Source organism: Nyctereutes procyonoides, unplaced genomic scaffold (genome assembly GCF_905146905.1).
Source record: "Nyctereutes procyonoides isolate TBG_1078 unplaced genomic scaffold, NYPRO_anot_genome, whole genome shotgun sequence".
Classification (NCBI taxonomy): domain Eukaryota; kingdom Metazoa; phylum Chordata; class Mammalia; order Carnivora; family Canidae; genus Nyctereutes; species Nyctereutes procyonoides.
In genome coordinates, this window is record NW_026575140.1 from 7987753 (window position 1) to 8011835 (window position 24083).

The 24083-nt window shown below is 44.4% G+C and overlaps 2 protein-coding genes across 2 annotated transcripts; both read left to right on the top strand.

Annotated features, from left to right (window-relative positions):
- Nucleotides 1-2186: 2186 nt before the first annotated feature.
- On the top strand, nt 2187-22171 carry LOC129496662 (translation initiation factor IF-2-like). The gene is made up of 4 exons (XM_055304823.1): nt 2187-2551; nt 2605-2938; nt 17964-18090; nt 18429-22171. The coding sequence occupies exons 1-4, from the start codon at nt 2187-2189 to the stop codon at nt 18530-18532; spliced, it is 930 nt and encodes a 309-aa protein (XP_055160798.1). The 3' UTR covers nt 18533-22171.
- LOC129496667 (zinc finger protein 90 homolog) lies at nt 21667-24083 on the top strand. The gene is made up of 3 exons (XM_055304829.1): nt 21667-21694; nt 22052-23359; nt 24055-24083. The coding sequence occupies exons 1-3, from the start codon at nt 21667-21669 to the stop codon at nt 24081-24083; spliced, it is 1365 nt and encodes a 454-aa protein (XP_055160804.1).

The window sequence follows — 24083 nt, forward strand, 5'->3', positions numbered from 1 at the left end:
GGGACTGATGTCTGGACGTTCCAAACTGTAGCCGGGGTAGGTCTGATGTGAGAGGACCCGGCGCTGAGAACTGGCTTCCCCTCCTGTCTGACTCGGAGCTCGGCCTCAAATCTGGCAGTGGATGACTGAAGCTACGCAGCTTCCACTCGGCGTCTCAGTCGTGTCCTCCTGGCCTCAGAGTGCATGGAAGACAGGGGACCCGAAGCCCGTTGGTCCAGATCGCTGGTTCTCTGGCTGAACAGAGTCGGATCTGGGCGAGCTACCTGCGTCAGGTCCCATTTTTTTCTCACGAATTCTCATGGGAACCAGGAGGTGGAACATTTTATGAACTGGAACTTGGATATTCTTGTGTTGTGGGGTAGGCCCCAGGAAGAAGGCTTGAACCCACAGCGGGCCAAGTGAGGAATTGAAGGAAGGCCAAATCCAGGTGGATATTAAAGACAGAGCAGGTAACGTGGAAGGCATTTGGCATTAACGACGGGCCTTTTCTCCTCTGCCCTGGCTGGCACGAATCCCGCTGAAGAGTGCACCATCCGCTTCCCCAACAGAGGGGAGGACTCCTGCCCCCGGTGTCGCGGGGTGTGAAGAGGCTTTGGAGCTCCCCTCGGGCACCCGGGGGCCCCTGCCAATCTTCCTGGGCAGGACCTCAACTGGACCTGTGAGGTGGTCTTTTCAGCCACAGTTCTCCAAGTCCGGACCAGACGCCGAGACGGTTGTCATGGAGACCGGAGCGCGGGGGGGGGGGGCGGGGAGAAAGTCGCTCCTGGTTGGCTGCGAGGCTGGTTAGCACCACGCCGGCCGCACAGCCTCAAAGGTGTGGACTGGTCTCGGGGAAACTGGCCGCTCAGCCGTCTTCGCCCCGTGGCCGGATGACATCAGCCTACCAGGACACCTGACCTTCCGCCGCAGAGCCGCAGAGCCCGCAGGGTAGGGCCGCGCTTCTCCGGAGAGGAGGCTGCCGCTCCCCTCTCGGTGCCCTTGGCCTTCCCGGCCACAGCGCAGTCCCTGAACGGAAAGAAGGGGACCATGAAAAACGAAGCTCAACTTTGCCTCGTTTGGCAAAATCTCGCCGCTGAAAGCTGGCTTTCAGTGCTCCACCCACCACTCTTAACTTGTCAGTTTTGCTCTCTGTGTATTCCTTACCAATTTTCCAGTGCATCAGTGCAATTAAAAACGTTTTAAAACGATTCCACCCTGGGTTCAAGTTGCTTAGCCACAGCGGCAGATACGCGAGTGCAGTTGTGAGTTCCCTGGAGGAAACCCACCACCAATACCTGATTGAGAGATCTGGCTCCGGTTCAACCACTTCCAACCTCCTCAGATCCTTCTCACATCCAGTTAGTTCCGCACCCTTGTTAGTATTGTGAGCTACACCCCCCTCCCCCCTTCCCCTCCCAACCCGGAGCCTAAAGCCCCATTGTTTTCCCAGCCATCTACTCACTACACAATGAGAATTCAGGTTGCTCTCATTACACACAGCCGGTTCTCTAACCCCCTTTCCCTTTCTCTGGAAGGCATTGGGGGTAATTTATGTGACCTCCCTTTTCCTGGGTGTTCTTGACGTTTGAGACCTTTTCTTTGGGAGTGGAGGTAGAACATTGCAATACCCCCTAGGCGGAGGCCTTGCATTCTGAGGAATTCTTTTCTTTCCCGTTTCTAGTTTCCTTAGAGGGCTTGCGAAAGGGGTAGTGTCGAGGCAACGGTTAATAGCAACAGGGCAAATTCAGCACCCGGATCCCTTTTGTAAGACCTGAGGGTGTCTAGCTCCAAATGGCTTTGTCTTTCTTCAGAATGCGGAAGAACTAAATCCTCAGCTGAGTCGCGGTTACCAATTCTGGGACAAGATTCTCCTATCCACTTGGAGTAATAAGTGACTCAAGTATCTTAGTCGTAGTAGGTGCGGTGTGGGGAATCACAAACCCTGGGATTTGTGTCCAAACCTTCAGTGGTGAGCCACAGGTGAATATGGCATAGGAGAGGCAACGGAAATAGCATCTTGTGATGAAGACGCAACGCTGCCCTACTCCCTTCCCCGTCCTACTCCTGGAGCTGAAGTCAGTACTTGAAACATACCTTGTGGATATGTTTACGGTTTTATTGTTGGCCTCGTCCGCAGCAGTGCACACCGGCTCCCCGAGAGTGGAGTCTTTCCTTCCCCATCTACCGCTGAATCCGCCCCTAGCAACATGCCCCTAGCACAGAAGAGATGCTCAGTGCCTATTATTGGAGATAATGGACACACGCGTGCCAACGCCACACGGCGGACCCCACCGCAGCCGCCGGAGCGTGGTGCAACGACCCCCCGAGGCCGCCTTCGCGGGACCCACCCGCGGGGGCCTCTGGGAAGTGTAGTCCGTCACGGCCCGGGAGTTGCGGGGCCGAGGCTCCGCGTGCGCAGGCGCACTTCCGGCTCTGCCCCGCCGCTGCGGCCATTGTCCGGCCCCGGTGCGGCTCAGGCCGCGGTGGGCCGTCCTTCCGCGCATCAGCATTGGAGGGGACTGAACCTGCAGCGGGCGCAGGAGGAGCTGGCGGGAGCCCCGGCGGGGCCGAGGCCGCGAAATCCGGGGTCCCCAGGAGGCGGTAACTCCGCGTGCGCGGGTCGAGGCGGCACCTCCCACGGGTCTGGCTTGGATCCGCCGGGCCGCGCCCACCCTCCGCGGGCGGCCCTGGGCGTGGCCAGACGACGGGGTCCGGGGCGCGGCGAGCCCTTCCCCGCGGCGGGCGGGACGGCAGGCCCACGCGCGGCCCGCGCAGCTCGCAGCCCTGGCCCGGAGAAGCGGCTGAGGGGAGGAGGCGGGCGGGCGCGGCGGGAGGCGCGGCGGGTGCAGCCGGCGAGCGGGCCCTGTCCTCTCTCCCCAGCCCCAGCCCCAGCCCCAGCCCGGGAGCCGGCCCCGGCGAGGCAGGAATGGCCCCGAGGCCTCCGACGGCCGCGCCCCAGGTGAGCAGCGCGTTCCTCACTCCCCGGGGCGCGCTTACAGCAGTCATTGTTCTCCGCCGGTGCGACTGCCTTTCCTGGCTTGGTCATCCCTTCAGAGCCGCCCAGCTGCGCGAACCCCAGCAGGTCCGAGCTGGGGGGAGGGGCCGCCCTGGGGGAGGGGGCACGCGGCGGTGAGGTTCTGCGGGAAGAGTTGAGTCGGCGTGTTGGGAAGTGTCACTGTTGAGAGTCCTGAGTGCCAGGCCAACTCCTTGAACTCCGTCAAGGACTGGAGAGGGTAGGGTGTCAGGATAGAGAACTCTAGAGGAGGTGGTTAACTGTTAGTAAGGGAGATAGGGACCCCAGCCTCTGACGCAGGGGCCAGAAGACCGTAAGGAGCCGAAAAAGTTTGGTCGGGATTTGGCTTGGGAGAGGCTGGAGATGGGCTTTCTTGGGCCAGGAGGGAAACAAACAAACAAAACCCATACGAAAGAGGAATGACCTCTCCCATAGCTTTTCGTGTTCTTTTTTGCTTTGATAAAAGTATAATAGTGCACACCCCCAGATGTCCAACCTTCAGCTTCATTAAGATGAAGCTGATTTTTATTTTTTTTAATTTTTTTTTATTTATTTATGACAGTCACAGAGAGAGAAGGAGAGAGAGGCAGAAACATAGGTAGATGGAGAAGCAGGCTCCATGCACCGGGAGCCCGATGTGGGATTCGATCCCGGGTCTCCAGGATCGCGCCCTGGGCCAAAGGCAGGCGCCAAACCGCTGCGCCACCCAGGGATCCCTGAAGCTGATTTTTAAACTCATTTATTCTTGTGAGGGAGGAGGCATTTTCTAGAAGCATCACAACTCTGAGGTTATGCATTGATTTACGTAGAGTATATTGGTGAAAATAAAACAAGGTTCAGATGGTATTTTAATCCACACTCTCCTTAGAATGAAGGAAAGTCACAGATTCTAGTTGCTAACTGCGTGAGACTATCAAAACCAACCCAGGGGCACCTGCCTGGCACAGTTGGTCGAGCATGTGACTCTTGACCTCAGGGTTGTGAGTTTGAGCCCCACAGTGGATATAGAGATTACTTAAAAGTAAAATCTAAACAAACAAAAACAAAAATACTGGCTAGTAATGTCCTATAAAAGCAGTTCACAGGGAATTAGGGGTGCCTGGATGGCCAAGGTGGTTAAGCATGGGACTCTTGATTTTGGCTCAGGTCATGATATCAGGGTCATGATATGGAGCAGGAGCCCCCCACCCCCTCCTGTCCTCCGAGCTCAGTGGGAGTTTACTTGAGATTCTCTCTTGCTTTCCCTCTGCCCTTCCCCCTGCTCGTCCACGCACGCACACACGCGCGGTCTCTCTCAAATCTTTTTTAAAAAGCAACTTCTAGTAAGTTAAACACAGTATGTGTAATGCCTTTATATCTTTTACTTGTTGAATGTTTTTGTTTTATAAGCATAGGGAGTAAAACAAGTGACAATAATAGAACAAGACAGTTTGGTTTGAGGTGAGCCAGGGCAAATCACTGGTCATCAATGCCTGTCCATATAAAGTGCTTCCTCAGCAGGCTGTGAGAATCAGGGTCGCTTAACACACTTAACATCTCTTGGAGGTGATGATCCTGGGCGGGGGCAGGGGGGGGCGGTAATAATCCTTTCCATTGGGGTCGCCTTTTTAATGGTGAAGTGGGTTTGTGTTCTGAGCAGTGAATTTTAGGCTGCTTTAAACTACACTTTCAAAGCTTTGTTGTCCCAGAACTCTAGTTCAGTTATATTCTCATGGAATGTCTTGACAGTCCACCTGGGTTACCTAACCCAGACTGCAGGTAATGACCCTGGAGGAAGGACAGAACAACTGACTCTACAGAGGGGGCTTTTTAGGCAGAAATTTCCCTTTGTAGGCGGTTCCCTATCTCTGAGTGTGGCCCTCTGGGGAATGCAAGAGATGAGTAATTGAGTCATGTGACTGCTTATCCTGGAGGTTAACAGTGAGGGAAGCCTCCTGCACAAGCATATAGCACAAGAGAGGTAGTGTTAGGTGTTGTTTCAGAGGTTCAGAGGCTGCTATGAAGACAGAGAGGAGAGAGGAAATTCTGCCCGTGGGAAAAAGTCAGTGGAGATGTACTTTTGAATAGGAGCAGAGTCCAACAAGCGAAAATGAAGGGAGTGGAGATAGAGCTGATTGACTTTGTGGGTTAGGGGCATGTTCATGAAACTGTTGTCCTGTGTGACAGTGGGTGTGGACAGCAGGCAGTGTTTAGAGGAAAATAGAAAGGAGTTTGGACTTTTTTCATTTTGGCCCTGGTAACCCTTTCATTCATTTACCAGCCTGTAGCCATTGAACCCCTGTGATTTGCAAAGACACTTTTCTAAGTGGTTGGGATACACTAGTGAACAAAATTTATAATCGTTTCTGCTTTCATGGGACTTACATCCTATAAGGAGGAGACAGAAAAATGCAGTCAGTAACTTTTTTTTTTTTTTTTTTTTAAGATTTTATTTAGGGCAGCCCGGGTGGTTCAGCAGTTTAGCTCCGCCTTCAGCCCAGGACCTGATCCTGGAGACCCGGGATGGTGTCCCACATCGGGCTCCCTGCGTGGAGCCTGCTTCTCCCTCTGCCTGTGTCTCTGCCTCTCTCTGTCTCTCATGAATAAATAAATAACATCTTTATTTTTTTATTTTTTAAAAAATATTTTATTCATTTATTCATGAGAGACAGAGGCAGAGACACAGGCAGAGGGAGAAGCAGGCTCCACGCAGGGAGCCCGATGTGGGACTCAATCCCAGGACTCCGGGATCATGCCCTGGGCCAAAGGCAGGCGCTAAACCGCTGAGCCACCCAGGGGTCCCCAACTTTTATACTATTCTAGAAGCTGACACTACAGGGGTGGGGGAGAAGGTAGAGAAAAGTAAAGGGGGATTGAGTGGGGAAGAGGGTGGGCTGTGGTAAGGATACAGCTTTTAAATAGCCTTCTTCTTAGTGAGATGGTGACATCTGGACAGACCAGAAGGCGGTTAGGGAGCCAGTGATGCAGAGGTCTAGAGAAGAGTGCTCTGAGCAGCAGGATGTGTGTGTCTGATGTGTTCAGGGAGCTGCAAGTGTTTGGTGTAGCTTGAGTCACTGTGGTTGCACAGGAAACTAAGATGGTTGCTTCTTAGTTTTAAAGATTGCTGTGAGTGACAAAGTGTAGGAGCAAGAGTCTGAAAGTCAGAGCTTCCGAGAAGAGGTGATTGGCTAGCGGTACCTTCCTCCAGCGTTTGGCTAACAAATACCTACCTGAAATGGCTCCAAGCTGGAGGGGAATGGGAGCAGAGGGGTTACCTCGAAAATACTTAAGATCAGGGATCCCTGGGTGGCGCAGCAGTTTAGCGCCTGCCTTTGGCCCAGGGCGTGATCCTGGAGACCCAGGATCGAATCCCACGTCGGGCTCCCGGTGCATGGAGCCTGCTTCTCCCTCTGCCTATGTCTCTGCCCCTCTCTCTCTCTCTCTCTCTCTCTCTCTCTCTCTCTCTCACTGTGTGCCTATCATAAATAAAATATATATATATATATCTTTAAAAAAATAAATAAAAAAAAGAAAATACTTAAGATCATAAATAGCTATATTTGTTTAAACCTTATGTATCTTTTTCTTCATTGTATGGGCACTGCATTTTTAGTTAGGAATTTTTTTTATTTTTTTTTTAGTTTTTTTTTTTTTTTTTTTTTTTTTTTTTAGTTAGGAATTTTAAAAGGTGAAACCACCATAACAGTAAGAAATGGGGAAAGTTTTGTAAGAAAAAAGCTGCATATGGAGACCAGGTTTACCTTGAAGGGAAGGAAATAGGAACCCGGACCTGGTCTCCACTGACTCCAGATCCCAAGAGCTCTGTGGTTAGACCAGCATAGTGAACAGGCTCAACCAAAGCTAGCTCAGGTCTCCCCAACTCAGACAGGATGCTTCTGGACCCCCCAGGGGCAGCCAGGCTACTTGTTGGACCAGGTCAGGATGTTTGCAGCCAGGAATGTTCAAGCTCCTTCTGTCCAGAGACACCCTTTCTTAGCCTCTGCTGAGCTGACTGGCGTTGAGCTTTAAGCCTTAGCCCATTCTTTACCCCGGGTCAGGTTAGGTGCCTCGCTCATGCATCCTCACAGCTGTTTTGCACTACCTTTATTAAAATATATCTTATGAGGGGCAGGTGGTCCAAAATTAGGCCCCTTTGATTTTCTGTTCCTTCTCTTGCTCTTTTCTCTCACAGTTTGCTGGCTTTCTCTCTTTTAAATAAATAAATAAAATCTTTAAAATATATATATATTATCAAAGCATGTGAGTTCTATATAATATACTTTTTTTTAAAGATTATTTATTTATTTATTCATGAGAGACAGAGAGGCAGAGCGGAGACAGAGGGAGAAGCAGGCTCCATGTGGGAGCTCAATGTGGGACTCGATCCCAGAACTCCAGGATCTCACCCTGGGCCACAGGCAGGCAGCCGCCCAACCACTGAGCCACACAGGCGTCCCTACTTTCTTTCTTTTTTAATAGGAAAAAGTAATTTGTGATCCCACTTTAGCATCTCTGCATGTGTTGTGATGAATTGTCTTCTCTTCCTCCCTATGCATGTTTTCCCTTAAGTATTTCAAATTTCATATAATTTTTATGAGGATTTTTCTTTTGTTTAAAAAAATACTTTTAATGGCTGTTTTATATTGGTTTGCATGAACAATCCAAAATTTACTTCTCATAGGTTTCTAAAATTTTTATGATTAAATAATATTAGGATAAGATTCTCTTGGTTAGGGATCCCTGGGTGGCGCAGCGGTTTAGCGCTTGCCTTTGGCCCAGGGCGCGATCCTGGAGACCCGGGATCGAATCCCACGTTGGGTTCCCGGTGCATGGAGCCTGCTTCTCCCTCTGCCTGTGTCTCTGCCTCTCTCTCTCTCTCTCTCTCTCTCTGTGTGTGTGACTATGATAAATAAATTTTAAAAATTAAAAAAGAAAGATTCTCTTGGTTACAAATGATCTTTTTTTGAAAATACAATTTCAAAAAATTATTTACATCTGTGTTCTTAAGTGAAATAACCCTTAGAGTGAGAAAGAAAGATCTTTCAGTGGTTTGATGGCATGTTTATCCTTAACTTAGAGAAGTATTCAGATTGCTTTTCATTTTTTTCTGCCTTTTGAAAGAATTTGCCTATAAAACATTTAGATCTAGGATTTTTAATTAATTTTTAAAAGATTTTATTTATTTATTCATGAGAGACACACAGAGAGGCAGAGTCATAGGTAGGTAGAGGGAGAAGCAGGTGCCCGGCAAGGAGCCTGATATGTACTCAATTCCAGGACCCCAGGATCACTGAGCCACCAGGCATCCCTAGATCTAGGATTTTTATAGAGAGGATGATTTGGGGACAATTTGCTTTATTTCTTCCTCAGTTATTAAGGTTTTTACTTTTTTGCATCAACACTGGTAATTTAAAATTTAAAAATTATCCATTTCATTAAGATTTTCTACATTTCTTAATACCTGCTATATATTTTACTGGTTTATTCCCTTTAAAGTCACTTATTTTGTTGTTGTTTCTTTTTAAGATTTTATTTTTAAACAATATCTACACCCAGCATGGAGCTCCAACTCAGAACCCTGATGAGACCAAGATCGAGAGCTGCACACTGCACTGACTGAGCCAGCCAGGGACCCTAGTTGTTTCTTTTCGTATGCTAGATTCGTCAAAGTTTTTTCTGTTTGGCTGGTATTCAAGAGGAACTAGCTTTTGAATTTGGCTCTTAACAACATTATTTTTCTGTTTGCCCCTGCTTTTTATTTTCCAAAAATTTAATTCCTTTAATTTTTTTTTTTTTTTGATCCTCAAAACGACTCCTCATTTTCCTTCACTTAGAATGACCCAGACTCTGTATTCGTTCACTCAGCAGACATTTTTGGGATACTTTCTCTATGCCAGGCTGTGGTTCTTATTAACAAGGGTCACACTTCATAAGTAGTCAGGTTCCGGAAGGCAGTAGAGCTTCAGTGAGGAAATTTAGTGAGAAGATGCACATAAATGACCAAGCTTGGTGCCTGGCCTATGGTGAGTGTTCACTGAATGTTAGCTGTTGCCCTTTTATAATGAATCACCTGAGGAGTTTTAAAAAGTTGTTTGTCAGGGCCCTCCCTGCATGGGCAAGCTTTCTAAGTTGCTCCAATGATTCTGGACAATTCCAACATGCTTGGTTTTGGAGATACTGAAATGAAAAGTTTGAGAAGGTGTTGAGAGAGAAAATGTGAATAAACAGCTGCAGTTCTAGGGACACTTGGCTGCCTCAGTCGGTAGAGCATGCAAGTCTTGCTCTCAGGGTCATGAGTTCAAGCCCACATTTGGGGGTAAAGATTACTTTAAAAAAAATAAAATCTTAAGAAGTGCATATAGAGTTAAAAAAACAAAGCTACAGCTTTGAAATGGAGATGTGGGCCGGATGCTGAAGGGGAGGCAGGGCAATGCAGGATCTGGAAAAGCTTCAGAAGGGAAGGGACCATTGATTTGCTTCTAGAAAGGTGACTAGGAATTTTTCCTGTTGAGCTGAGGGGAAAAACGTACATGATGGTCAGAATAAGATGTACAAAGGAAAGGAGCCTTGAAAGAGAATGATGTAATAAGGGCAAAAAGTCCATGTGGTAGACATACAAGGGCGTATGGCAGAGGCAAAATTTGAGAGAAGGATGTAGGTCTGTATTACTATAAACTTCCCTTTAGAACTGCTTTTGCTGTATCCCAAAGATTTTGGACTGTTGTGTTTTCTTTGTTTTTTTTTTAATTTTTATATTTATTTATTTATTTGAGAGAGAGAGAGCATGAGCAGTGGGGAGAGGAAGAAGCAGACTCCCCGCTGGAACTGGGAGCCTGACATGGGGCTCAATCCCAGGACCCTGGGACCATGACTTGAGCCGAAGGCAGACACTCAACCAAATGAGCCACCCAGATGCCCCGGACTATTGTGTTCATTTTCATTTGTCTCGTGTATTTTCTTATTTCCTCTTTGATTTCTTGGCTGACCCACTCACTGTTTCTTAGCATGTTATTTAACCTCCATGTGTTTGTTTCTTCCAGATTTTTTCTTGTGGTTGATTTCTAGTTTCATTGCATTGTGATTGAAAAGGATGCATGGTATGCCTTCATTCTTTTTGAATTTGTTCAGACTTGTTCTGTGGCCTAACATATGACTATCCTGGAGAATGTTCCATGTGCACTTGAAAAGAGTGTGTATTCTGCTGTTTTAGAATGGAATGTTCTGAATGTATCTGTTAGATCCATCTGGTCCAATGTCTCATTCAAAGCCACTGTTTCCTCGTTGATTTTCTGTTTGGATAATCTATCCATTGATGTAAGTGAAGTGTTAAAGTCCCTTAGTATTGTATTACTCTTGATTACTTCCTTTATGTTTTTTATGAGCTGCTTTTTGTATTTGGGTGTTCCCATTTTGGGTACATAAATATTTATAATTGTTGTATCTTCTTGTTGGATTGTCTCCTTTATGATTATATAGTGTCCTTTTTGGCCCTTTTTACAGTCTTTTGTTTTAAAGTCTATTTTGTCAAGTGTAAGTATTGCTACCCCAGCATTTTTTTCACTTCTATTTGCATGATAAGTGCTTTCCTATCTTTCCACTTTTAGACTGCATGTCTTTAGGTCTGGAATGAGTCTCTTGTAGGCAGCATATAGATGGGTCTTGATTTTTTTCCTCCATTCTGTCATCCAATGTCTTTTGATTGGAACATTTTGACAATTTACAATCAAAGTAATTATTGATAAGTATGTACTTAATTGCCATTTTGTTACTAATTTTGTGGTCCTTTTTGTAGTTCTTTTCTGTTCCTTTCTTTTCTTGCTCTCTTCTCTCACAATTTGCTGGCTTTTTTTAGATTACTTTCTCTCCACCCGCCACCCCCCCCACCTCTTTGCATATCTGTCACTGGTTTTTGATTTGTGGTTACCATTAGGTTTGTATATAGAATCTTACGGATGTAGCAGTCCATATTAAGTTGATAGTCACCAGAGTTTGAACCCATTCTTTACTCCTCTTCCCTCACATTTTAAGTATATGGTATCATTCTTTGCATCCTTTTATTTTGTGACTCCCTTGACTGATTTTTTTGCACATATACTAATTTTTTTTCGCATACTGCCAGGTTTGTGGCACTGCTTTGGATGAACTCCCACCAAGGATATATAGGAGGGAGCAGGTCTGCGGGAGAACTAGAGGGTGGGGCACATAGTTACAGTAAGGTTCCTTGCTGGTCTGCTGTGGGAGGGAGACTGCAGCATCCTGGGAAAACTCCTGCTCAGGCTGGGATGTAGGGGGTGAGGCCACAGAAGAGCACTGGAGCAGGGTGTACTGTTAGCAAGCTAAGTGGAGAGTGTTGGCACTGCATTGGTTCCCACAGGTGTCCATGTATTGAGGATGAGGAGTGGGAGAGGGAGTTGGTGCCTGCCAGCTCTTTTGTTCTTGAAGAAGTCTCCGAAAGATCCCTGCCCCTCCAGCACATGCTCTGAGATTAGTAAATATATCTCCTACCCCTGTACCCCAGGTGTTTTTCAAACTGCTCCTTCTGTGATCTGCCTCTCTGGGGCTCTTTGTTGTGCCGTCTCTTTAAGGGCAGGAAGTCAGTTTCCTATCACCCCTGTCTGGCTCTTTCAGAGCTGAACCCTCTGGGTTTTTTTTTTAAAGTTCCATGTGTTAAGTCCCACTTATTGTAGGAACTCTGAGAGTTAGCCCCCTCTGATTTTCAAAGCTGAATGTTACAAGGATTCATCTTCCTAATTCAGGTCCCATGTGCCTGGGGTGCCTGGTGTGGGAGTCTACTTCTCTTCTCTCTCTGTACCCACATTGTTCCTCCCTCCTGTGTACAGTCCCACAGATCAGTTTGGCTCACCAGTCTTCACCCTTTCTACTCTCTTCATTGTGGCCTCTTCTCTACATTTCACTGTGGAGAATCTGTTTGCCAGCCTTCAAGTCATGTCCTAGGTTACTTGCATGGATGCAGGTGCTATCTAGGTGTATCAATAGGGTGAGGTGAGCCTAGGATATTCCTATCCCATCACCTTACCCAAGAAAGAAAGATGATTCAATAGGAGAGTGGCTGAGGTGGAGATCTAGGACAATCTAGAATATTGTCCAAGAGAAATATAAACTACATATATAATTTAAAATTTTCTGGTAGTACAATGTAGAAAGAAATAGGTGAAATTAGGGACCCCTGGGTGGCGCAGCGGTTTGGCGCCTGCCTTTGGCCCAGGGCACGATCCTGGAGACCCCGGATCGAATCCCACGTCGGGCTCCCGGTGCATGGAGCCTGCTTCTCCCTCTGCCTGTGTCTCTGCCTCTCTCTCTCTCTCTCTCACTGTGTGCCTATCATAAATAAATAAAAAATTAAAAAAAAAGAAATAGGTGAAATTAATCTTAGTAATACATATTATTTAACCCAATATAATTGAAATATTTCTACATGAATCAGTATTTAATTTATTTTTTTAAATGTTTTTTTTTAAGATTTTATTTATTTATTCATGATAGAGAGAGAGAGGCAGAGACACAGGCAGAGGGAGAAGCAGGCTCCATGCCGGGAGCCCGATGCGGGACTCGATCCCAGGACCTCAGAATCACGCCCTGGGCCAAAGGCAGGCGCTGAACCGCTGAGCCACTCAGGGATCCCCTGAATCAGTATTTTAAAATTATGAATGAGCTGTTTTATTTATTTCTTTATTTTGGTGCTAAGTCTTTGAAATCCATTGTGGGGATCCCTGGGTGGCGCAGCAGTTTAGCACCTGCCTTTGGCCCAGGGCGCGATCCTGGAGACCCGGGATCGAATCCCACGTCGGGCTCCTGGTGCATGGAGTCTGCTTCTCCCTCTGCCTATGTCTCTGCCTCTCTCTCTCTCTCTCTCTCTGTGTGTGTGACTATCATAAATAAATTAAAATTAAAATTAAAAAAAATGAAATCCAGTGTGTATTTTATACTTGCCACACATCCCATTTTGAATTAGCCCCATTATAAGTGCTCATGTAGCATGAGCATGAGCACATGTAGTGACATGTTTCTGGTGGCTACCATATTAGCATAAATCTAGAAAGTTATTGCGTGGCTTAATGGTTTCGTTGACAGGGGAGGATTTGAGCAGGATTTGAGAGATGAAGGGTCTCTATGTGGGAGACGTTTTTTGAGGGTCTTGGTGATTCCAGGGCACAAAAGAAAAATGAAGAGGCAAGGTTTCCAGGTAGGATGCTATGGATAATAATGTCCTTAGCCTAAGTTGGGTGTGTGTGTGTGTGTGTGTGTGTGTGTGTGTGCACGTGTGTGTGTATGTGTGTAAAGGCTAACAGTAAGAGTGTCTTCTCTCTGTACTTTATCATTAGATATGCTGTTAACCCAGTTTGCCAAGCTATTATTGGTCTGGTGTCAGGGAGCACTGACTACTTGAGTGAAAACCCCATACTGTGTCCTAATTGGGCAAACTAACTTTGGTCTTGGAGTAGTTTTTATAAATTTGATTGTTTTAACTTATAAGCTACCGTTCTCTGGTTTTCAGCTTTGTAAAGATTCTAAGTTACAAAGTTTTCTGAGTTAGAATTTGAGTGGATTTCTCCTCTAGAGTTGGCACATGTTAGAGTTGGAGGGGTATCTCTTTATATTTACAAGTGTGGTCCTGTAGAGTTGGAAGTGTCCTTTGACCTTTCTGCTCTTAAAAAGCCTACATTTCAGTTCAGGGAACCCAGATACAGATGTTATAGATGAGAAGATTGGACCAAGAGTCTGTGATTTATCCAAGGGATATTGCACATGATTAGTGTACCACTCTTTATGGGCCCAAGGAATTGAGTCTTCTCAACTTAGTATATGCTCTTTCTAGTTCTTTGGACTTTTTATGTCAACATGAAGAAGGTGAAATGATACTTGATACTTCATGATAACTTTGTTAATTTTTAAAAGGGATTGATAATGAGGTCCAGTTTTATCTGGAAGGAGGGTGAATGCTGTAGAGTTGAGCCCACTCAGAGTGGCTCACTCACACCAGGAGTCTCAGTACATTTTACCTATTTAATCTTGCAAGATCTTGATTGTCTTTTGTGTACCAAACTGGTTCTGACCTCTGGAGATTCAGAGGTGCCTGAGACAAGGTCTTAACACTTTCCGAGTACAGTGAATAATAGGTAACAGACACTATAAGGTAGTGAGTGTCTTATGAGCATGCTGGAGAGGGCCCCAAGGAGGGGGTGGGGGGCAGGGGGTTGGGACGAGGCACTTGGCCCATACCTAATATTAGGGGAGGAGCTCCAGAGGAGAGAACTTTTTACCAAGTCCTGGTGAGAGAATAAGTGTTACCTAGGCAGAGGAGGGAATTCCAAGCATTTTTACAGAGACAAAAGAAATGTTTAGTTTCAAAGAGTTGTAACTCTTCTGCAAGCTGAATTACGGTGTCCAAGGGAAGGAGAAACCAGAGCTGAGGCTGTGGAAGGTAAGGTGGGCACCAGGCTATAAAGTTCTCTGAAGGTTGCATGAAGGAATCTAATTCTTAATTTCAAGAAAAACATTTTATTGAATATTTCTCAAACACCCACTATGTGCCAGGCCTGTTCTAGGCAATGAAGAGTCATAAAGAAAATAAATAATAGTCCCCGTTTCCTGGAGTTTATATTGTACTCTGCAAAACAGACTATAAACAAATGAAAATATGTGTCAGCTGCTAAGGACTATGAAAAAGAGAAGAGGGCAGCCCTGGTGGCTCAGCGGTTTAGTGCCGCCTTCAGTCCAGGGTCTGGTGCTTGAGACCCTGGAGAGAGTCTCACGTCGGGCTCCCTGCATGGAACCTGCTTCTCCCTCTGCCTGTGTCTCTGCCTCTATCTCTCTGTGTCTCTCATGAATAAAATATTTATTTATTTTTTTTAAAGATTTTTATTTATTCATAGAGACAGAAAGGCAGAGACACAGGCAGAGGGAGAAGCAGGCTCCATACAGGAAGCCTGACGTGGAACTCGATCCCAGGTCTCCAGATCACACCCCAGGCTGCAGTTGGCACTAAAGCGCTTCGCCACTGGGGCTGCTGAATAAAATCTTGAAAAAAAGAAAAAGAAAGAAAAAAGAGAAGAAATCAGAGTGACAGTGCAGGGTGGGTGTGCTGTTTAATGCTGGGTAGCCAGGGAAGTTTGCCCTGATGAGGTAACGTTTGAACAAAGAACTGAAGCAAGTGAATGTGGAGCCACATGCCCATCTGCAAGAAGAGGCTTCCAGGTCAAGGGAACAGTCAAAGCAAAGGCTCCAGAGCAGAAACATGCTTAGTGTGTTCCAGGAACCTGAAGGAGGGGCAGGGTAAGTGAAGGGGAGAGAGCAGTGGGTTAGAGATGAGGTTCAAGATGAAGTTAGGGAAATAGCTGGGGACCAGACTGGGGGAGGGGATGTGTAGGCCACTGTAAAGACTTTGGCTTTTACTTGGAATGAAGTGACATCCTGTTGGAGATTTTTAAGCAAAGGAGTGACTTGATCTGACAGGTTTTAACAGGATCACTCTGGTTCATATATGGAAGACAGACTTGGGAGCAAGATATGAGTGGATAAGGAGAGAGACAAGTTAGAAGTTGTAGCAATGGTCTGGGTAAGAGGTGTTGGTGGTCTGGCTATAACATGATCAAATAATTGCATCTTAGAAAACTGACTCTGATAGTGAGTAGGAAAGAGGGTTGGTGGGACAAAGAGTAGAACAGAAACCAGTTGTCCTGTTGAGGCAAGAAATATTTGTTGACCTTGGACTAGATATTTGTTTACTGGTTAGGACATTCTTTACCACATGTGCAATCTATTTGAGGAAGCAGAAGAAAACCAGAAGACCATGTTTTAAACTGGGGACGCCTGGGTAGCTCAGTCAGAAGAGCATATGACTCTTGATCTCGGGGTCATGAGTTAAAAGCCCACACTGGGTGTAGAGATTACTTAGTTAATTAAAAATAATAGGGGTACCTGGCTGGCTCATTTGGAGGAGCCTGTGACTCTTGATCCCAGGCTTGTGAGTTCAAGCCCCATGTTGGGTGTAAAGATTATTTAAATAAATATTTTAAAATAATAATAATAATAAATAAGAGGGACCAGTTAAGCAAAGGAATCCAGGTTGGCTGACAACCAAAGGGGCTGTATGTGTTTACCTGATAGAGTAGGCAATGGGGAGAAAGTGTTACTTCTTACAACCTAACTTAAAATGCCTGCCTTGACAACCCCTTTTTCCCTGCTGGCCATGCCCAGCCCAATCTCAGCCTCTCTTTTCAAGCTTGGTAATCCCTGGATTGGATTCCCACTTTTCTTCTCCCATTCAGGTGGTACCACTGAATTACCACTTCAGGCCCAGTGCATAGCCTGCCTCAAGCTTCTCTCCCTTCTCTCATTTTCCCTGGTCTGAATGCCTGGGCACCTTGCTTTACTATGGATCATCTCATTATCATCCCAGAACCCTGAGATCATGACCTGAGCTGGAGGTAGTCACTTAACCGACTGAGCCACCCAAATTTATTTTGCTGAAAATTTTCTTCTGGTGTGATTTTCTTCTGGTTGGATGTGTCTGGCCCCAGATATCTTTTCCAGTTTTCCTGGTGCCTCTCTAACTGGCTAGTAACATCCCAAGTGTTTTCGAATGTGGCATGTGAATCTGTGCTACGGGATCCTTCAGCTATGCTCTGTTGCAGATGTGATGATTTGACTTCAGGCCTGGTCTTCCAGTCTGAAAAAAATCCAAAGTGCAAAAGTCCCCTATTCCCTCCTACTGAAATTAACTGCTATAGTAGGAATGGGAAAATGAAAGAGATATAAACTGTGCATGATTTGTTTTTGAAATTGGTCCTATAGTTGGGAGAGAAGACCCAAAATGAAGGAAAGGAAGAGTAAAAAGAAATGACAGTACAGACTGCAGAGCCAGAGTGTATGGCAAGTCTAGAATGAAGAAGCCACCAAATATTTTTTAAGCATCCACTCTGTGCTGGGCATATAACCCATCAGCATAGATAAAATCCCTGTTCTTGTGGAGCTCATGTTAGGGAGAAGAGAGAAGCTAACAAGTCAGCTAATCTCAGATTATTGTTAGAAGTACGGTGTCCTTTTTACCTGAATTTGTTTGGTTCCTAAATTCAAGTGGTAGGAATTTAGGTGAGAGAGATTACCATGGTAATGTGATGGAGGGTCAATCTGAGGGAGGTGCCAAGACAATTTTTCCTAGGGGGTGTGCTCGAGATGAGGCCTGGACAACTAGAAACTTTGTTTTCAACCATGTGGATGGAGATCCTAGGGGAAGAGGGAGTAACAAGTATAAAGGCCTCAGGGTAGGAGGAAGCTAGATGTATTCAGGGATGAGCAAGAACAGCCTGGCTAGAGTCCAGTAAATGGTGGGGGATGTCTGAATCTTATCCTCAGTACAATGGAGTACTGTTAGTTTTAGGCAATGAATGTGTTAAGATATAGCTGTATATGGAGTACTATGAAGCAGTTCAAAGGGATAAGGTGAAATCATATGTACCCCTATGGGAAGATCTCCAAGATACAGAGTTAAATGCAAAAAGCAAGTTGTAGAACAATATGTAAGGTATTTCACAAAACAAGACTGTGTATGTGTGAATGAAACCTTGGAGAAGGGACTCTTGCATGTATCTGCCAAACTGTTAACAGTGTTGATGTCTAGGGAGCATAGTGGTATTGGGGGGAGGGGTGAAGGAAGGCTGCTATTTTTATTCCCTGCTATGTTGGGGTTTTGTAACAAAGGAGGTACATGGGCAGTGTGGAATTGCTGATTGTGTGACAAGGCTTGGCTTTATAGGAAAGCAAGATAGCTAAGTAGGAATATGAGATTAGAGAATATATTGCCCCTCCTGACTTTCCTGCCTGCCATACTGGATTCTTTGCAAAAACAGTGCCCCCTCAGGATGTCAAACATGTTCTCACTGTTTCTGATGACCCTACAGTATGTTCCCAGTATTGCCATGGGCACATTTGTGGTATTGATCCCTAGTTGAACAAGAATGTGATCCTCCAGGAATCAGTGACATTCAAAGATGTGGCTGTGGACTTCACCCAAGAAGAATGGCACCATGTGGATGCTGCTCAGAGGCTCTTGTACAGGGATGTGATGCTGGAGAACTATAGCCACCTGGTTTCTCTTGGTAAGGACCAATTCAGTATCTTGCCTACTGGCAAGTTTTTCCTTTCTCAGGTGCTATGGTGGTGGGGCTTGTAGATCATGTGGCAGTGAGCAGGGTGTTCATGGTTAGTGCTTGTTCTTCTCTTTGGGACTCAGCTTTATGGTTTTCTGAGCCTGCTCTTTAGGTAAAGTTCTTTCTTTTGCAGAACTGGAAATTAGGTCATTTGATTTCATGACTCCTCAAGTTGCACCTTTTTTTCCCTTCAGAGTTCCTGAAGATCAAGGACTAGTACTGACTTGTAGGAGGGGTCTTTGTCTACTTGTACAAACAACCAATCTTGTGTATTTACCCATGAGCAGGATATCAAGTTTCCAAGCCAGAGGTGATCTTCAAATTGGAACAAGGAGAAGAGCCATGGATATCAGAGGGAGAAATCCAAAGACCTTGCTGTCCAGGTAAATGAGGGGGGAGACAGGCATGCAGGAATCAATGTAGACATTACCACAGCTGAGGGAGAGGGGAGCACCTTCATGTTGGTGCCTTGGGAGCTCCTAGACCTGCAGAAGAGACTGAGCCATCTCCAGGTAACATCTCTATCTGCCTTCTCCAGCAGGGCATTCCTGCTGCTGACCAGTCTTAGAGGAAACCCAGCTGGGTTTTCTCCTCTGGTGTCCTCTGGTGTTCATGATTAGAAATCCCTTTTCTGGGATCCCTGGGTGGCGCAGCGGTTTAGCGCCTGCCTTTGGCCCAGGGCGCGATCCTGGAGACCCGGGATCGAATCCCACGTCGGGCTCCCGGTGCATGGAGCCTGCTTCTCCCTCTGCCTATGTCTCTGCCTCTCTCTCTCTCTCTCTCTCAATGTGTAACTATCATAAATAAAATTAAAAAAAATTAAAAAAAAAAAAAAAAGAAATCCCTTTTCTTACTCATTCAGACATTAATTGAACTCCAGGGTCTTCTTGTCTTGTCTTGCTGCTTTTTATTGGCCCCAGACTTGTAGGAAGTACCATGGCTTTGATTCTCTGCCTTTTCATAACTTTCCTTCAGACTTCTTTCCCTGACCCTACAACACCTGTCTGGGGAGGAGTTACATCTTCCTTCCATTCTGTTTTCATGCCAGTTTGCTTCATTGCCTCTCCGTGGTTCCTGGAGTTTCATCCTTGCCTGGTTTCCTGGCTTACTAAGTACCTCTTGGCTTTAGGTCTCTGACTTTGCTGGGTTTCCCCCCTAAGCGAATCTGCCTAAGGAGTCTGCTCTTCAGCTTCTTCCCCCTCTTTCTTTCGGTATTACCACCTTAAAAGGGTACCTGCCCTCTGGTAGTTATAGCTCTTTATTCTATGCTTTTGACTCATAAATCATCCATACTTGTACCCTGGTCACTTTCGTCTCTTCTCACAAAACCCCTCCTTGTGGAAGTCCCATGCAATTAAATACCTAAAATCCAAATTAATCATTTTTCATCCCCACCCAGCACATTTTACTATGTTACTCATTACCCATTTCTCCCCTACCCATTAGAAACCACTGGATCCCTAATCCCTCGGGACAAACACCCCAGTCAGTTTAGACTTTTTCTTATAATTCAGATTATTTTCCTTCTACACTAGGCCCCATGTGGAGATTACTGTAGTTCTCAGTTGAAGTTGCTCACTCTGTCTTTTCTTTTGTAACCCACATTGGATTTTTAAAATCATACCTTTTTTTTGAGATATAATTTACGTACCACAAAATTCACCATTTTAAAATGTACAATTTAGTAGTTTTTCAAATATTTACTGAGTTGTGCAACCATCACCAATATCTAACTACAGAACATTTCAACATTCAAAAAGAAACCCCATACCCATTAGCAGTCGTTTTCCATTCCCCACTACCCCTGCACCCATTAATCTTTTTATCTCAGTGGATTACCATTTCTGGGTATTTTATGTAAATAGAATCATATAAATATATAGCCTTTTGTGACCAGCTTCTTTCACTTAGCATATTATTTTCAAGGTTCATTAATGTTGTAGCATGCAGTAGTACCTCCTTAGTTTTATTGCTGAATAATATTCCATTGTATGGACATACCACCCACATTCTGTTTATTATTTACTCATTGCTTGGTGGACCATATTGGGTCTTAATGCTTTATCTTCATAAACCACCTACCTCTGACAAAACCTTGCTGTTACTCCTTGTACCTCATGATAGGAAACAGAAACTCCCCCTTGATTTAAAAGTCCCCTATCACACCTTCCAGTATTCTCTTTCTTTTCCCACTAAAACAAGCTCCACTTGAGTAGAAATTCTTTTTAATGTTTTCTGTAAGTAGTGTATACTTTCCCTAATTAGATAATGCTTTCTACCTATCCAAAGTTCTCTATTCCTTAAGTTCAAGGTGTCTATTCAATCTCTGAATATAATATGTATTAATATATTTATTTTTTCCTTCCTTGATCACAAATACACCGTTTATATCATCTTTGCTACACAAACTGAGATTTTAAAATATACCATCTGATGGTTTTCCTTTTTTATCAAAAGATTAAGTCTTGTTTCTAAGACTTCAGGCTCTTAGAGAAAGAGTCTGTTGTATATCTATATATTCTATGTGTTGTAGAGCACATAGAAATCAGTAAGGAATTACCTGATTGTTTTGGAATGTGATTGAGGAGAGAACTTTCTTACTCATTCGTATCAACAAGCAATTCTTAAATATCCCTCTGGGAAGTATCCTAAAAGAAATACAAAGCATTTTCTGTCATTGGGAAATTGGAATGGAGTCTTGTTCCAGAATAAGGAATTTTGAGACAGACTTAGGGTCCCCTGGTTGTTGGTTTTTTTCCTCTCCTAATATTTTATTATGAATATTTTCAAATGTATGGAAAGTCGAAAAAATTATACTGTGAACACCATATACCTATCACCAAGATTCTGTAGTTGTCAAAATTTTATTGTACTTGCTTTATCACATATTCTTCATCTATCCATTTATCAGTCTTTTTTAAAAATCTGTCTTTTTGATGCATTTCCAACTAAGTTGCCAACACAAATACATTTCCCCCCTTCATACTTCAGCTTACATATCATTAACCAGAGTTCAATATTTATGGTTTTTTTTAAAGAAAAATATACATACAGTAAGATACACAGTTCTTCTAAGTACCACCAAATTGGTTTTGACAGATGCATTCACCCATCTAATCCAAATTCATTTCAGTATGGAACATCTCTATTACCCCAGATCCCTCCTTCCTCTTATTTTTTAAGTTACCATTTCTAGGACCTAGAAACTAATTAATTCTCTGCTATTAGTATTATAAGGTTAAACAGGGGTTTAGAGATCAATTTACTAGGCTGAGTAAAATCCTTTTTGGTTGAGAGAAGTGATTAGTTTAGAACCAGAACTCAAATAGGCTAAAACGACAGCCCTAATTGTAAAGGCAAGGATGATTTGCCTCCTGAAATACTACTTTATGTCAGCTTGTGAAGTATAGCCATTGGTCTCCAAGTTTGTCAAAGAATAATTTCAGTTACATCAGTGGCTATGGATTTTCTCTGTCAGATTTGAAGAATTTGGAGCCTCAAAAGGGACTTTAAAGAAATTGTGAAATGGCTGTATTAGGAAAACGGATGGTTTGTAAAATGGACAGGAAGCATGGGAAGCAGATAGGATCTTGCAAGACAGACCATGATTTTATTTCATTTGTATCTGTGCCTAACCTTCTCATGCTCATTTATGCCCTTACTTCCTAACCAGCCCTCCTAGGTGGGCTTCTTCATTCTAGACTTGCCATACACTCTGGCTCTGCAGTCTGTACTGTCATTTCTTTTTACTCTTCCTTTCCTTCATTTTGGGTCTTCTCTCCCAACTATAGGACCAATTTCAAAAACAAATCATGCACAGTTTATATCTCTTTCATTTTCCCATTCCTACTATAGCAGTTAATTTCAGTAGGAGGGAATAGGGGACTTTTGCACTTTGGATTTTTTTCAGACTGGAAGACCAGGCCTGAAGTCAAATCATCACATCTGCAACAGAGCATAGCTGAAGGATCCCGTAGCACAGATTCACATGCCACATTCGAAAACACTTGGGATGTTACTAGCCAGTTAGAGAGGCACCAGGAAAACTGGAAAAGATATCTGGGGCCAGACACATCCAACCAGAAGAAAATCACACCAGAAGAAAATTTTCAGCAAAATAAATTTGGTGAAAACTCTAGATTGAACACAGTCCTGGTTACACAACTGAACATTCCTTCAAGGCCTACTGAATGTGATGCACTTGGAAGCAACTTGGGACATAATCCAGACATACTTAATCAGAATAATATCCTTGCAAAAAAGAAACCTTATAAATGTGATAAATGTAGAAAAGCCTTTATTCATAGATCATCACTTACTAAACATGAGAAAACTCATAAAGGAGAGGGAGCTTTCCCTAATGGTACAGATCAGGGGATTTATCCTGGAAAGAAACACCATGAATGTAGTGACTGTGGGAAAACCTTCCTCTGGAAGACACAGCTTACTGAGCATCAGAGAATTCACACTGGGGAGAAGCCCTTTGAATGTAATGTTTGTGGGAAGGCCTTCAGGCATAGCTCATCACTTGGTCAGCATGAGAATGCTCATACGGGAGAGAAACCTTACCAGTGCAGTCTCTGTGGAAAAGCCTTCCAGCGCAGCTCCTCCCTTGTTCAACACCAGAGAATTCACACTGGAGAAAAACCCTATCGATGCAATTTATGTGGAAGATCTTTTAGGCATGGCACGTCCCTCACTCAGCATGAGGTCACACATAGTGGAGAGAAGCCTTTCCAGTGTAAGGAATGTGGGAAAGCCTTCAGTCGGTGTTCTTCCCTCGTCCAGCATGAACGGACTCATACAGGAGAGAAACCTTTTGAATGTAGCATATGTGGGCGGGCTTTTGGACAGAGTCCATCCCTTTACAAACATATGAGGATTCATAAGAGAGGCAAACCTTACCAAAGCAACACCTACAGCATAGATTTCAAGCACAGCTCATCTCTTACTCAAGATGAAAGCACTGTCACTGAAGTGAAATCCTATCATTGTAATGACTGTGGGGAAGACTTCAGTCACATTACTGACTTTACTGACCATCAGAGGATCCATGCCGGACAGAATCCCTATGAATGTGAGCAGAACTTTAATCAACAACCTATCTCTCATCCTGGAGAGAAACCCTATCAGTGTAATGTATGTGGGAAAGCTTTCAAAAGGAGTACAAGCTTTATAGAGCATCACAGAATCCACACTGGAGAGAAACCCTATGAATGTAATGAATGTGGAGAAGCCTTCAGTCGACGCTCATCACTTACTCAACATGAGAGGACCCACACTGGAGAGAAACCCTATGAATGTATTGACTGTGGGAAAGCCTTCAGTCAGAGTTCATCCCTCATTCAGCATGAGAGAACTCATACTGGGGAAAAACCCTATGAATGTAATGAATGTGGGCGAGCCTTTCGAAAGAAAACCAATCTGCATGATCATCAGAGAATTCATACTGGAGAAAAACCCTATGCTTGTAAGGAATGTGGGAAAAACTTCAGTAGAAGTTCAGCGCTAACTAAACACCAGAGAATTCATACACGAAATAAACTGTAGGAGCCCTGAAATTAAGGAATGTGCAGAAAACTTTAGTTCAAATATTGTTTATTCAGTGTCAGAGAATTCTTACCTGAGAGGAAGTTTAAGAATGTAATGGGGTGTGTGTGTGTGTGTGTGTGTGTGCACGTTGTGTGTGAAGAAAGCCCTGTGCTAGTAGACAATGTTTTGTTTGTTTGTTTTTTAATAAATAGAAGCCACATTCTCAAATTGATTACAGACATTTGTAAAAACAACTATAAACATATATATAACCAATTGGAAATGATATGCCTATGTATTGGACTTTATAAAGCTTTTGGATATGTATATGCAGGAGATCATCAACTTGGAACAGTTTGACTTGTAACTCTGTGTTTACAGCCTTTTTTAATAAACTCCTGCAGCAGTGA

Excerpts from the sequence above, each read along its gene's own strand:
- LOC129496662 (XM_055304823.1), top strand. The coding sequence starts at position 2,187 with ATGCCCCTAGCACAGAAGAGATGCTCAGTGCCTATTATTGGAGATAAT. Across the intron at positions 2,552-2,604 it reads GGAGCCCCGGCGGGGCCGAG|GCGGCACCTCCCACGGGTCT; the intron begins GCCGCGAAATCC and ends GCGCGGGTCGAG. Across the intron at positions 2,939-17,963 it reads CTCCGACGGCCGCGCCCCAG|GAATCAGTGACATTCAAAGA; the intron begins GTGAGCAGCGCG and ends GTGATCCTCCAG.
- LOC129496667 (XM_055304829.1), top strand. The coding sequence starts at position 21,667 with ATGGCTGTATTAGGAAAACGGATGGTTT. Across the intron at positions 21,695-22,051 it reads ATTAGGAAAACGGATGGTTT|ACTGGAAGACCAGGCCTGAA; the intron begins GTAAAATGGACA and ends GATTTTTTTCAG. Across the intron at positions 23,360-24,054 it reads TGGAGAGAAACCCTATGAAT|CCTTTTTTAATAAACTCCTG; the intron begins GTAATGAATGTG and ends CTGTGTTTACAG.